Source organism: Oncorhynchus keta, chromosome 8, assembly GCF_023373465.1.
Source record: "Oncorhynchus keta strain PuntledgeMale-10-30-2019 chromosome 8, Oket_V2, whole genome shotgun sequence".
Taxonomy (NCBI): domain Eukaryota; kingdom Metazoa; phylum Chordata; class Actinopteri; order Salmoniformes; family Salmonidae; genus Oncorhynchus; species Oncorhynchus keta.
In genome coordinates this window covers 41,619,276-41,634,442 of record NC_068428.1, presented here as the reverse complement: position 1 = coordinate 41,634,442, position 15,167 = coordinate 41,619,276, and the positions used below count along the sequence as shown (strand labels likewise).

Here is a 15,167-nt window from a genome sequence, read left to right as displayed (position 1 = left end):
ACCAGCTGATGGTGATTACATAAGGAAATGGTTTTACCTCGCTTGTTGCTATGGTAACAGATAAGAACCATCACCCAAGCAAATTATGAGTTAGGCTTTGTCCCAAGTGGCACCCTATTCCCTATATAGGTCACTAGTCAGGGAACACTAGTCAGGGAACACTAGTCAGGGAACACTAGTCAGGGTACACTACTCAGGGTACACTACTCAGGGTACACTACTCAGGGTACACTACTCAGAGAACACTACTCAGGGAACACTACTCAGGGAACACTACTCAGGGAACACTACTCAGGAACACTACTCAGGAGCACTACTCAGGGAGCACTACTCAGGTACACTAGTCAGGGAACAGGGTACACTACTCAGGTACACTACTCAGGTACACTACTCAGGGAGCAGGGAACACTACTCAGGGAGCAGGGAACACTACTCAGGGAGCAGGGAACACTACTCAGGGAACAGGGAACACTACTCAGGGAACAGGGAACACTACTCAGGGAACAGGGAACACTACTCAGGGAACACTACTCAGGGAGCAGGGAACACTACTCAAGGAACAGGGAACACTACTCAGGGAACAGGGAACACTACTCAGGGAACACTACTCAGGGAGCAGGGAACACTACTCAGGGAACAGGGAACACTACTCAGGGAACACTACTCAGGGAGCAGGGAACACTACTCAGGGAGCAGGGAACACTACTCAGGGAACAGGGAACACTACTCAGGGAACAGGGAACACTACTCAGGGAACAGGGAACACTACTCAGGGAACAGGGAACACTACTCAGGGAACAGGGAACACTACTCAGGGAGCAGGGAACACTACTCAGGGAACAGGGAACACTACTCAGGGAACAGGAACACTACTCAGGGAGCAGGGAACACTACTCAGGGAGCAGGGAACACTACTCAGGGAGCAGGGAACACTACTCAGGGAGCAGGGAACACTACTCAGGGAGCAGGGAACACTACTCAGGGTACAGGGAACACTACTCAGGGAACACTACTCAGGGAGCAGGGAACACTACTCAGGGAGCAGGGAGCACTACTCAGGGAGCACTACTCAGGTACACTAGTCAGGGAACAGGGTACACTACTCAGGTACACTACTCAGGTACACTACTCAGGTACACTACTCAGGTACACTACTCAGGTACAATACTCAGGGAGCAGGGAACACTACTCAGGGAGCAGGGAACACTACTCAGGGAACAGGGAACACTACTCAGGGAACAGGGAACACTACTCAGGGAACAGGGAACACTACTCAGGGAACACTACTCAGGGAACACTACTCAGGGAACAGGGAACACTACTCAGGGAACAGGGAACACTACTCAGGGAGCAGGGAACACTACTCAGGGAACAGGGAACACTAATCAGGGAACAGGGAACACTACTCAGGGAACACTACTCAGGGAGCAGGGAACACTACTCAGGGAGCAGGGAACACTACTCAGGGAACAGGGAACACTACTCAGGGAACAGGGAACACTACTCAGGGAACAGGGAACACTACTCAGGGAACAGGGAACACTACTCAGGGAACAGGGAACACTACTCAGGGTACAGGGAACACTACTCAGGGAGCAGGGAACACTACTCAGGGAACAGGGAACACTACTCAGGGAACAGGGAACACTACTCAGGGAACAGGGTACACTACTCAGGGAACAGGGAACACTACTCAGGGAACACTACTCAGGGAGCAGGGAACACTACTCAGGGAGCAGGGAACACTACTCAGGGAACAGGGAACACTACTCAGGGAGCAGGGAACACTACTCAGGGAACAGGGAACACTACTCAGGGAACAGGGAACACTACTCAGGGAGCAGGGAACACTACTCAGGGAGCAGGGAACACTACTCAGGGAGCAGGGAACACTACTCAGGGTACAGGGAACACTACTCAGGGTACAGGGAACACTACTCAGGGAACAGGGAACACTACTCAGGGAACAGGGAACACTACTCAGGGTACAGGGAACACTACTCAGGGAGCAGGGAACACTACTCAGGGAACAGGGAACACTACTCAGGGAACAGGGAACACTACTCAGGGTACAGGGAACACTACTCAGGGAACACTACTCAGGGAACAGGGAACACTACTCAGGGTACACTATCAGGGAACAGGGAACACTACTCAGGTACAGGGAACACTACTCAGGGTACAGGGAACACTACTCAGGGAACAGGGTACACTACTCAGGGAACAGGGTACACTACTCAGGGAACAGGGTACACTACTCAGGGAACAGGGTACACTACTCAGGGAACAGGGTACACTACTCAGGGAGCAGGGTACACTACTCAGGGAGCAGGGAACACTACTCAGGGAGCAGGGAACACTACTCAGGGTACACTACTCAGGGAGCAGGGTACACTACTCAGGGAACAGGGAACACTACTCAGGGTAAACTACTCAGGGAGCAGGGAACACTACTCAGGGTACACTACTCAGGGAGCAGGGTACACTACTCAGGGAACAGGGAACACTACTCAGGGAACAGGGAACACTACTCAGGGTACAGGGAACACTACTCAGGGTACAGGGAACACTACTCAGGGTACAGGGAACACTACTCAGGGTACAGGGAACACTACTCAGGGAACAGGGTACACTACTCAGGAACAGGGAACACTACTCAGGGAACAGGGAACACTACTCAGGGAACAGGGAACACTACTCAGGGAGCAGGGAACACTACTCAGGGAACACTACTCAGGGAGCAGGGTACACTACTCAGGGTACAGGGAACACTACTCAGGGAACACTACTCAGGGAGCAGGGAACACTACTCAGGGAACAGGGAACACTACTCAGGGACCACTACTCAGGGAGCAGGGTACACTACTCAGGGAGCAGGGTACACTACTCAGGGAGCAGGGAACACTACTCAGGGAGCAGGGTACACTACTCAGGGGCAGGGTACCCTACTCAGGGAGCAGGGTACACTACTCAGGGTACAGGGAACACTACTCAGGGAACAGGGAACACTACTCAGGGTACAGGGAACACTACTCAGGGTACAGGGAACACTACTCAGGGAACACTACTCAGGGAGCATGGTACACTACTCAGGGAACAGGGTACACTACTCAGGGAACAGGGAACACTACTCAGGGAACACTACTCAGGGAACAGGGAACACTACTCAGGGTACACTACTCAGGGAACAGGGAACACTACTCAGGGTACACTACTCAGGGAACAGGGTACACTACTCAGGGAGCAGGGAACACTATTCAGGGAACACTACTCAGGGAACAGGGTACACTACTCAGGGAGCAGGGAACACTATTCAGGGAACACGGAACACTATTCAGGGAACACTACTCAGGGTACACTACTCAGGGTACACTACTCAGGGAACAGGGAACACTACTCAGGGAGCAGGGTACACTACTCAGGGAGCAGGGTACACTACTCAGGGAACAGGGAACACTACTCAGGGAACACTACTAAGGGAACAGGGAACACTACTCAGGGAGCAGGGTACACTACTCAGGGAACAGGGAACACTACTCAGGGAACAGGGAACACTACTCAGGGAACACTACTCAGGGAACAGGGAACACTACTCAGGGAACAGGGAACACTTCTCAGGGAACAGGGAACACTACTCAGGGAGCACTACTCAGGGAACAGGGACCACTACTCAGGGAACACTACTCAGGGAACAGGGTACACTACTCAGGGAACACTACTCAGGGAGCAGGGAACACTACTCAGGGAACACTACTCAGGGAACAGGGAACACTACTCAGGGAACACTACTCAGGGAACACTACTCAGGGAACAGGGAACACTACTCAGGGAACACTACTCAGGGAACACTACTCAGGGAACACTACTCAGAGATGACATCATCAGTAGGCAGACTAGACAACTTCTGGCTATAAGATGACATCATCAGTAGGCAGACTAGACACAACAACGTCTGGCTATAAGATGACATCATCGGTAGACAGACTAGACACAACAACGTCTGGCTATAAGATGACATCATCAGTAGGCAGACTAGACAACTTCTGGCTATAAGATGACATCATCAGTAGGCAGACTAGACAACTTCTGGCTATAAGATGACATCATCAGTAGGCAGACTAGACACAACAACGTCGGGCTATAAGATGACATCATCAGTAGGCAGACTAGACAACTTCTGGCTATAAGATGACATCATCAGTAGGCAGACTAGACAACTTCTGGCTATGACATCATCAGTAGGCAGACTAGACAACGTCTGGCTATAAGATGACATCATCAGTAGGCAGACTAGACAACTTCTGGCTATAAGATGACATCATCAGTAGGCAGACTAGACAACTTCTGGCTATAAGATGACATCATCAGTAGGCAGACTAGACAACTTCTGGCTATAAGATGACATCATCAGTAGGCAGACTAGACAACTTCTGGCTATAAGATGACATCATCAGTAGGCAGACTAGACAACTTCTGGCTATAAGATGACATCATCAGTAGGCAGACTAGACAACTTCTGGCTATAAGATGACATCATCAGTAGGCAGACTAGACAACTTCTGGCTATAAGATGACATCATCAGTAGGCAGACTAGACAACTTCTGGCTATAAGATGACATCATCAGTAGGCAGACTAGACAACAACTTCTGACTGAAACAATAAGACATGACACTGGAACAGAATGTACTGTGTGTCTGTCTGTGTGTTGTGTCTCTTCTCCTCACCTCCAGTCGTTTCACCACCTCTCTGAAGTCCTCTGTGTTGTTACTGACAGACCTCAGAGACACACTCTCCCCTCTCTCATAGAAGATCCTCATGGAGGCGGGACTCCCCAGCGTCCAGCCAATCACGTCCTTAGTAGCACAGTTAAACACCACGGCCTTGGCCTCCTGATCCAATAGGATGAGGAAGTCGTTGGAGATAGCCAATAGCGCTTCGAGCTCTCCTCCCGCTCCATGATCCTCGGCGTGGACCGCCCACGTGACGGCGCCGAGGCTCCGAAGCTCCGCCCCCGCGTACGGACGACTCTTCTCCTTCTTCTTGTGAGCCAATGAGATGAAGGGGAATTTCCCGGACGGGTCGATGGGGGTCGATGTGGTGTTGCGCTCTGCCAGATCTCTGAGGTACTCCTGACGTGTCCGTGTCGCCATGGCGCGGAATTTGTGAGATTTGTGGGCGGCGTTCTCTGCGTTGATGACTTTGGCCAAAAGGAAGTCCCGGAATGTGGAGGACTTTGGGAAGGACACGCCCTCTGGGATGGGAGGGCCGAAGGATGGGACGTCACGAGAACGAGCGACCGCCACGCTACACACAGACAGAGAGAGAGAGAGAGAGAGAGAGAGACAGAGACAGAGACAGAGACAGAGAGAGAGAGAGAGAGAGAGAGAGAGACAGAGACAGAGACAGAGACAGAGACAGAGAGAGAGACAGAGAGAGAGAGAGAGAGAGAGACAGAGAGAGAGACAGACAGAGAGACAGAGAGACAGAGAGACAGAGACAGAGAGACAGAGAGACAGAGACAGAGAGACACACAGACAGAGAGAGAGAGAGACAGACAGAGAGAGACAGAGAGAGAGAGACAGAGAGAGAGAGACAGAGAGAGACAGAGAGAGACAGAGAGAGAGAGAGACAGAGAGAGAGAGAGACAGAGAGAGAGAGAGACAGAGAGAGACAGAGACAGAGAGAGACAGAGACAGAGAGAGAGACAGAGAGAGAGACAGAGAGAGAGAGAGACAGAGAGACAGAGAGAGAGACAGAGAGAGACAGAGAGAGACAGAGAGAGACAGAGAGAGACAGAGAGACAGAGAGACAGAGAGAGACAGAGAGAGACAGAGAGAGACAGAGAGACAGAGAGAGAGACAGAGAGGGATGCAGCTTAAGTCCCTCTTCAAGATGTACAGTTGAAGCAGGAAGTTTACATACACTTAGGTTGGAGTAATTAAAACTTGTTAATCAACCACTCCACAAATGTCTTGTTAACAAACTATAGTTTTGGCGAGTCGGTTAGGACATCTACTTTGTGCATGACAAGAAATTTGTCCAACAATTGTTTACAGACAGATTATTTCACTTATAATTCACTGTATCACAATTCCAGTGGGTCAGAAGTTTACATACACTAAGTTGACTGTGCCATTAAACAGCTTGGAAAATTCCAGGAAATGATGTCATGGCTTTAGAAGCTTCTGATTAAAAATGTTCACAAACATACCCCACAGATCCCCAGGACAACAACACAATTAGACCCAACCAAATCATGAGAAAACAAAAAGATAATTACGAATTACTTAATTTGCAAAAGGACAGCACAAACTAGAATGCTATTTGGCCCTAAACAGAGAGTACACAGTGGCAGAATACCTGACCCAAACTTAAGGAAAGCTTGGACTATGTACAGACTCAGTGAGCATAGCCTTGCTATTGAGAAAGGCCGCCGTAGGCAGACCTGGCTCTGAAGAGAAGACAGGCTATGTGCTCACTGCCCACAAAATGAGGGAAACTGAGATGCACTTCCTAAATTCCTAACCTTGGTACAAAGCAAACACAGACATAACACCTAATCACCATTCGCCCATAGTGGTTAGAGCGCTGGACCAGTAACCGAAAGGTTGCTGGATCGAATCCCCGAGCTGACAAGGTAAAAATATGTCGTTCTGCCCCTGAACAAGGCAGTTAACCCACTGTTCCTAGGCCGTCATTGTAAATAAGAATTTATTCTTAACTGATTTGCCGAGTTAAATAAAGGTTAAATAAAACTAAATAAAGAACACGTGATGCAATTAACTGTCTCAGGACCTGGAGTTTTACTGATCACCTAACTTGATCAGGAACAACTCAGGGCCCTATTTTAGAACTACAGGTAAAACACCCAGCAAAACATTCCCCCTCTCATTTCATCTCCATTCCCCTTTTAAAGAGAAAGAAACATTACATACTTAATGCTTATATTTTAAGAGACCTAGTGAGAGACAAAGAGAGAGAGACCTAGTGAGAGACAGAAAGAGAGAGAGACCTAGTGAGAGACAGAAAGGGTGAGAGACCTAGTGAGAGACAGAAAGAGAGAGAGACCTAGTGAGAGACAGAAAGAGAGAGAGACCTAGTGAGAGACAGAAAGGGTGAGAGACCTAGTGAGAGACAGAAAGGGTGAGAGACCTAGTGAGAGACAGAAAGAGAGAGACCTAGTGAGAGACAGAAAGGGTGAGAGACCTAGTGAGAGACAGAAAGAGAGAGAGACCTAGTGAGAGACAGAAAGAGAGAGAGACCTAGTGAGAGACAGAAAGGGTGAGAGACCTAGTGAGAGACAGAAAGGGTGAGAGACCTAGTGAGAGACAGAAAGAGAGAGAGACCTAGTGAGAGACAGAAAGAGTGAGAGACCTAGTGAGAGACAGAAAGAGAGAGAGACCTAGTGAGAGACAGAAAGGGTGAGAGACCTAGTGAGAGACAGAAAGAGAGAGAGACCTAGTGAGAGACAGAAAGAGAGAGAGACCTAGTGAGAGACAGAAAGGGTGAGAGACCTAGTGAGAGACAGAAAGAGAGAGAGACCTAGTGAGAGACAGAAAGAGAGAGAGACCTAGTGAGAGACAGAAAGAGAGAGAGACCTAGTGAGAGACAGAAAGGGTGAGAGACCTAGTGAGAGACAGAAAGAGAGAGAGACCTAGTGAGAGACAGAAAGAAAGAGAGAGACCTAGTGAGAGACAGAAAGGGTGAGAGACCTAGTGAGAGACAGAAAGGGTGAGAGACCTAGTGAGAGACAGAAAGGGTGAGAGACCTAGTGAGAGACAGAAAGAGAGAGAGACCTAGTGAGAGACAGAAAGGTGAGAGACCTAGTGAGAGACAGAAAGGGTGAGAGACCTAGTGAGAGACAGAAAGAGAGAGAGACCTAGTGAGAGACAGAAAGAGAGAGAGACCTAGTGAGAGACAGAAAGGGTGAGAGACCTAGTGAGAGACAGAAAGGGTGAGAGACCTAGTGAGAGACAGAAAGGGTGAGAGACCTAGTGAGAGACAGAAAGAGAGAGAGACCTAGTGAGAGACAGAAAGAGAGAGACCTAGTGAGAGAGGGTGAGAGACCTAGTGAGAGACAGAGAGAGAGACCTAGTGAGAGACAGAAAGGGTGAGAGACCTAGTGAGAGACAGAAAGAGAGAGAGACCTAGTGAGAGACAGAAAGGGTGAGAGACCTAGTGAGAGACAGAAAGGGTGAGAGACCTAGTGAGAGACAGAAAGGGTGAGAGACCTAGTGAGAGACAGAAAGGGTGAGAGACCTAGTGAGAGACAGAAAGGGTGAGAGACCTAGTGAGAGACAGAAAGAGAGAGAGACCTAGTGAGAGACAGAAAGGGTGAGAGACCTAGTGAGAGACAGAAAGGGTGAGAGACCTAGTGAGAGACAGAAAGGGTGAGAGACCTAGTGAGAGACAGAAAGGGTGAGAGACCTAGTGAGAGACAGAAAGAGAGAGAGACCTAGTGAGAGACAGAAAGGGTGAGAGACCTAGTGAGAGACAGAAAGGGTGAGAGACCTAGTGAGAGACAGAAAGAGAGAGAGACCTAGTGAGAGACAGAAAGGGTGAGAGACCTAGTGAGAGACCTAGTGGGCAACAGAAAGGGAGAGAGAGAGACTAAGGGAGAGAGAGAGAGAGAGCTGCCTGTATGTATTTTTCCCTCCTGTCCTCCTCAGATGAGAGGATGAGAGGTAGAACGTATTTCTCTCTATGATTGCAGTGATACAAATAACTACAGATGGAGGATCTTAATTGTATCATCCTGTTGCAGGAGAACTTTCCTGCAACGAAGGACATGTTAAACTTGTAATGTATTTGAGGTGTAAAAAGGCTTCTAAAGTTAGTAATTTACACTTTGAAAATTTCAGACTTGAATTTCCCTCACGAAAAATGTATAGAAATGTTTCATCCACTACAAATACGTTCAGTGATTATAATCCACATAATAATTCACATTTCCTGTTCCTGCAGGATGATTTTCTTCCTGCTGTAGGAGACTGGCTCAAATGAAGATACTACATGGGTACTGTGTGGGCTGAGGGTCTCTCTCTCTGTGCTGCTGCCCACACAGTGAGTGTTACTCAGAAAGCATTATATTTGTGTGTGAGCACATGCCAATAGTGCATTACACGACCCAGAGAATGGGTACATTAGGAGAGCCAGACAGAAATTAACATCATGAACAGCACAACCTGACCCAGAAAACTTATTTTTATCTGAGCACGATCAAATGCTGTCATATCCCTTACAGAATAACACCCCGTTCTCTTGAATAAAAAAACAAACATATTTTGCATTGAACATCATAACTCTGCATCTGTTCAACACAATACTAATGTTATATCAACATTATCTAGTGGCCTTACAGAATAAGCCCATTTGTCTTCATATCAAGCACGAACCTGTATACAGCCTCCACATTGACTCTGTACCGGTACCCCCTGTATATAGCCTCCACATTGACTCTGTACCGGTACCCCCTGTATATAGCCTCCACATTGACTCAGTACCCCCTGTATATAGCCTCCACATTGACTCTGTACCCCTGTATATAGTACCCCGGTATATAGCCTCCACATTGACTCTGTACCGGTACCCCCTGTATATAGCCTCCACATTGACTCTGTAGCGGTACCCCCTGTATATAGCCTCCACATTGACTCTGTACCGGTACCCCTGTATATAGCCTCCACATTGACTCTGTACCGGTACCCCTGTATATAGCCTCCACATTGACTCTGTACCGGTACCCCTGTATATAGCCTCCACATTGACTCTGTACCGGTACCCCTGTATATAGCCTCCACATTGACTCAGTCAGTACCCCTGTATATAGCCTCCACATTGACTCTGTACCGGTACCCCCTGTATATAGCCTCCACATTGACTCAGTCAGTACCCCTGTATATAGCCTCCACATTGACTCTGTACCGTATATAGTCCACATTGACCCTGTATATAGCCTCCACATTGACTCTGTACCGGTACCCCTGTATATAGCCTCCACATTGACTCAGTCAGTACCCCCTGTATATAGCCTCCACATTGACTCTGTACCGGTACCCCCTGTATATAGCCTCCACATTGACTCAGTACCGGTACCCCCTGTATATAGCCTCCACATTGACTCAGTACCCCCTGTATATAGCCTCCACATTGACTCAGTACCCCCTGTATATAGCCTCCACATTGACTCGGTACACCCTGTATATAGTCTCCACATTGACTCTGTACCCTAACATCCTGTATATAGCCTCCACATTGACTCTGTACCGTAACTCCCTGTATATAGTCTCCACATTGACTCTGTACCGTAACTCCCTGTATATAGCCTCCACATTGACTCTGTACAGTAACTCCCTGTATATAGTCTCCACATTGACTCTGTACCGTAATACCCTGTATATAGGTTCCACATTGACTCTGTACCGGTACCCCCTGTATATAGCCTCCACATTGACTCTGTACCGTAACTCCCTGTATATAGCCTCCACATTGACTCTGTACCGTAATACCCTGTATATAGTCTCCAAATTGACTCTGTACCGTAACTCCCTGTATATAGCCTCCACATTGACTCTGTACCGTAACTCCCTGTATATAGCCTCCACATTGACTCTGTACCATAACACCCTGTATATAGCCTCCACATTGACTCTGTACCGTAACTCCCTGTATATAGCCTCCACATTGACTCTGTACCGTAATACCCTGTATATAGCCTCCACATTGACTCTGTACCATAACACCCTGTATATAGCCTCCACATTGACTCTGTACCGTAACTCCCTGTATATAGCCTCCACATTGACTCTGTACCGTAACACCCTGTATACAGCCTCCACATTTACTCTGTACCGTAACTCCCTGTATATAGCCTCCACATTGACTCTGTACCGTAACTCCCTGTATATAGACTCCACATTGACTCTGTACCGTAACTCCCTGTATATAGCCTACACATTGACTCTGTACCGTAACACCGTGTATATAGCCTCGACATTGACTCTGTACCGTAACTCCCTGTATATAGACTCCACATTGACTCTGTACCGTAACTCCCTGTATATAGCCTCCACATTGACTCTGTACCGTAACTCCCTGTATATAGCCTCCACATTGACTCTGTACCGTAATACCCTGTATATAGCCTCCACATCGACTCTGTACCGTAACTCCCTATATATAGCCTCCACATTGACTCTGTACCGTAATACCCTGTATACAGCCTCCACATTGACTCTGTACCGTAATACCCTGTATACAGCCTCCACATTGACTCTGTACCGTAACTCCCTGTATATAGCCTCCACATTGACTCTGTACCGTAACTCCCTGTATATAGCCTCCACATTGACTCTGTACCGTAACACCCTGTATATAGCCTCCACATTGACTCTGTACCGTAACTCCCTGTATATAGCCTCCACATTGACTCTGTACCGTAACACCCTGTATACAGCCTCCACATTTACTCTGTACCGTAACTCCCTGTATATAGCCTCCACATTGACTCTGTACCGTAACTCCCTGTATATAGACTCCACATTGACTCTGTACTGTAACTCCCTGTATATAGCCTCCACATTGACTCTGTACCGTAACTCCCTGTATATAGACTCCACATTGACTCTGTACTGTAACTCCCTGTATATTGACTCTGTACCGTAACACCCTGTATATAGCCTCCACATTGACTCTGTACCGTAACTCCCTGTATATAGACTCCACATTGACTCTGTACCGTAACTCCCTGTATATAGCCTCCACATTGACTCTGTACCGTAATACCCTGTATATAGCCTCCACATTGACTCTGTACCGTAATACCCTGTATATAGCCTTGTTATTGTTATGTACATGTATTGTGTTACTTTTTGATTGATTCCATTTTTTAGATTATAGTTTATTCAGTCACTATTTTATTAACTCAATTTCTTGAATGGCATTGTTGGTTAAGGGCTTGTAAGTAAGCATTTCCCGGTAAGGTCCCAAACTAGGTCAGGGCACTCCCATACTAGGTCAGGACACTCCCATACTAGGTCAGGACACTCCCATACTAGGTCAGGACACTCCGACACTAGGTCAGGACACTCCCGTGTTAGGTCAGGACACTCCCATACTAGGTCAGTACACTCCGACACTAGGTCAGGACACTCCGACACTAGGTCAGGACACTCCGACACTAGGTCAGGACACTCCGACACTAGGTCAGGACACTCCGACACTAGGTCAGGACACTCCGACACTAGGTCAGGACACTCCGACACTAGGTCAGGACACTCCGACACTAGGTCAGGACACTCCGACACTAGGTCAGGACACTCCCATACTAGGTCAGGACACTCCCATACTAGGTCAGGACACTCCGACACTAGGTCAGGACACTCCGACACTAGGTCAGGACACTCCGACACTAGGTCAGGACACTCCCATACTAGGTCAGGACACTCCGACACTAGGTCAGGACACTCCGACACTAGGTCAGGACACTCCGACACTAGGTCAGGACACTCCGACACTAGGTCAGGACACTCCGACACTAGGTCAGGACACTCCGACACTAGGTCAGGACACTCCCGTGTTAGGTCAGGACACTCCCGTGTTAGGTCAGGACACTCCCATACTAGGTCAGGACACTCCCGTACTAGGTCAGGACACTCCCGTGTTAGGTCAGGACACTCCCGTGTTAGGTCAGGACACTCCCATGTTAGGTCAGGACACTCCCATGTTAGGTCAGGACACTCCCATACTAGGTCAGGACACTCCCGTGTTAGGTCAGGACACTCCGACACTAGGTCAGGACACTCCCGTGTTAGGTCAGGACACTCCCGTGTTAGGTCAGGACACTCCCATACTAGGTCAGGACACTCCCATACTAGGTCAGGACACTCCGACACTAGGTCAGGACACTCCGACACTAGGTCAGGACACTCCGACACTAGGTCAGGACACTCCCGTGTTAGGTCAGGACACTCCCGTGTTAGGTCAGGACACTCCCATATTAGGTCAGGACACTCCCATATTAGGTCAGGACACTCCCATATTAGGTCAGGACACTCCCATATTAGGTCAGGACACTCCCATATTAGGTCAGGACACTCCCATATTAGGTCAGGACACTCCCATATTAGGTCAGGACACTCCCATATTAGGTCAGGACACTCCCATATTAGGTCAGGACACAGCCATAAGCCTCAACAACACAGTAATGTTGTTGGTCTGAAACATCTTTTCCAGAATATAGAGATGAATCGCCTGTCATGTTAAATCGAGGAACAACACCACAGGGATAATAGCATTACCACCGCTTCCAACGACAGTCTATTAAACACCAGGGGAGCTAGCTGGAACGACAAACCGACTCCATAAACACACGGCCTAACCAGAGAGGCAGCCACGCCAACAACCTGCTAAATGAACAGCTCAGACCTTCCATGCTTCACAAAGGCTTTACTGTCCCAAACACATTAGTTGGTTGTCAATCATAAATAGACATCCACAATTCCAAAACCCTCCATCCCACTAAACCCTCCATCCCACTAAACCCTCCATCCCACTAGACCCTCCATCCCACTAAACCCTCCATCCCACTAGACCCTCCATCCCACTAGACCCTCCATCCCACTAGACCCTCCATCCCACTAGACCCTCCATCCCACTAGACCCTCCATCCCACTAAACCCTCCATCCCACTAGACCCTCCATCCCACTAGACCCTCCATCCCACTAGACCCTCCATCCCACTAGACCCTCCATCCCACTACTCTCCATCCCACTAGACCCTCCATCCCACTAGACCCTCCATCCCACTAGACCCTCCATCCCACTAGACCCTCCATCCCACTAGACCCTCCATCCCACTAGACCCTCCATCCCACTAGACCCTCCATCCCACTAGACCCCCCATCCCACTAGACCCCCCATCCCACTAGACCCTCCATAAGTGTGTGGGTATTTGTAGTAGATCAAATGTAGAGGGATGAGATGATAACAGAGCCAAAACAAATCTAAATGAAAGGCAGGTATTTAGTGACATGATGGTGGAGGAGAGAGGAGGGGCAGGAGGTGGCCATTGTGTGCAGGCCGGTACAGTCCTACATCTGGTTGGAGAGCAGGGTGTGTGTGTGTGAAGCCATTGTATCTTCCCTATGCCACTCTACAGCTTTGTGTAGGCAGGAACCCCACAGAGAACCAGGTCACACAATAAACCCTAACAGCTATTAAAACAGCTATTAACAAGATGGAGAAAGAGAGAGGGAGGGAGACAGGAGAGAAAGATGAGGAAGGATAGAGAGAGAGATATATGAGAGAGCGAGAGAGATAGGAGAGAGAGAGATAGGAGAGAGATAGGATAGAGAGAGAGATAGGAGAGAGAGATAGGAGAGAGAGAGAGATAGGAGAGAGAGAGATAGGAGAGAGATAGATAGGAGAGAGAGAGATAGGAGAGAGAGAGAGATAGGAGAGAGAGAGATAGGAGAGAGAGAGAGATAGGAGAGAGAGAGAGATAGGGAGAGAGAGAGATAGGGAGAGAGAGAGAGATAGGAGAGAGAGAGAGATAGGATAGAAGAGAGAGATAGATAGAAGAGAGAGATAGGATAGAGAGAGAGATAGGAGAGAGAGAGAGATAGGAGAGAGAGAGAGAGAGAGAGAGAGAGATAGGGAGAGAGAGAGAGATAGAGAGAGAGATGAGATAGGAGAGAGAGAGATAGGAGAGAGAGAGAGAGAGAGATGAGAGAGAGAGAGAGAGATGAGAGATAGAGAGAGAGAGGAGAGATGAGAGAGAGGAGAGAAGAGAAGAGAAGAGAGATGGAGGGGGAGAGCAGGGAGAAGGGAAATGAGAGTAGGGAGAGGGAGAAATAGATCATTATAGCGGGAGAGGTAGAAAACAAGAAAACAGAGAGAAAGTGTAAATGGACAGATGATACTGTTCTCATCATGAAGTCTCACTCCCAGAGGAGAAGCTGGAAGGAAACAAGCAATTATTTCTCCTTTCATTAACATCTCTCGCCGACTGCGAGCACGCGTGCGTGTGTGTGTGTGTGTTAGTTAAGCCTTAAAGGAGGTCTCAGAGGGATAGATGGGAGTCAGTTAGGGACACACGGTCTTTGAGGAGGAAACTGCCCCAGACTGTTTTATTTCAACACTCAGCGATACGAACATAAAGAGCGA

The 15,167-nt window shown here is 48.4% G+C and overlaps 1 protein-coding gene and 1 long non-coding RNA gene across 6 annotated transcripts in view; both read right to left on the bottom strand.

Moving 5' to 3' along the window:
* LOC118380431 (signal-induced proliferation-associated 1-like protein 1) overlaps positions 1-15,167 on the bottom strand; it is a 103,677-nt gene that overhangs the window by 55,677 nt on the left and 32,833 nt on the right. For all 4 annotated transcript variants that reach the window (XR_008141231.1, XR_008141232.1, XM_052524257.1 and 1 more), the window contains exon 10: positions 4,727-5,306. Coding sequence is in view for 2 of the 4 variants with exons in the window: in XM_052524257.1 (XP_052380217.1) it covers positions 4,727-5,306 (580 nt within the window). In the remaining 2 variants the exon portion in view is untranslated. The remainder of the gene's footprint in view (positions 1-4,726; positions 5,307-15,167) is intronic.
* Positions 6,996-8,030, bottom strand: LOC127931455 (uncharacterized). 2 transcript variants are annotated; one of them, XR_008141234.1, is made up of 4 exons: positions 7,826-8,030; positions 7,405-7,572; positions 7,209-7,348; positions 6,999-7,126 (listed from the first exon to the last, which is right to left on the bottom strand). It is a non-coding gene; the product is annotated as an uncharacterized LOC127931455 (long non-coding RNA). The 2 variants fall into 2 exon arrangements; XR_008141235.1 differs by having other exon boundaries at positions 6,996-7,292; positions 7,433-7,572.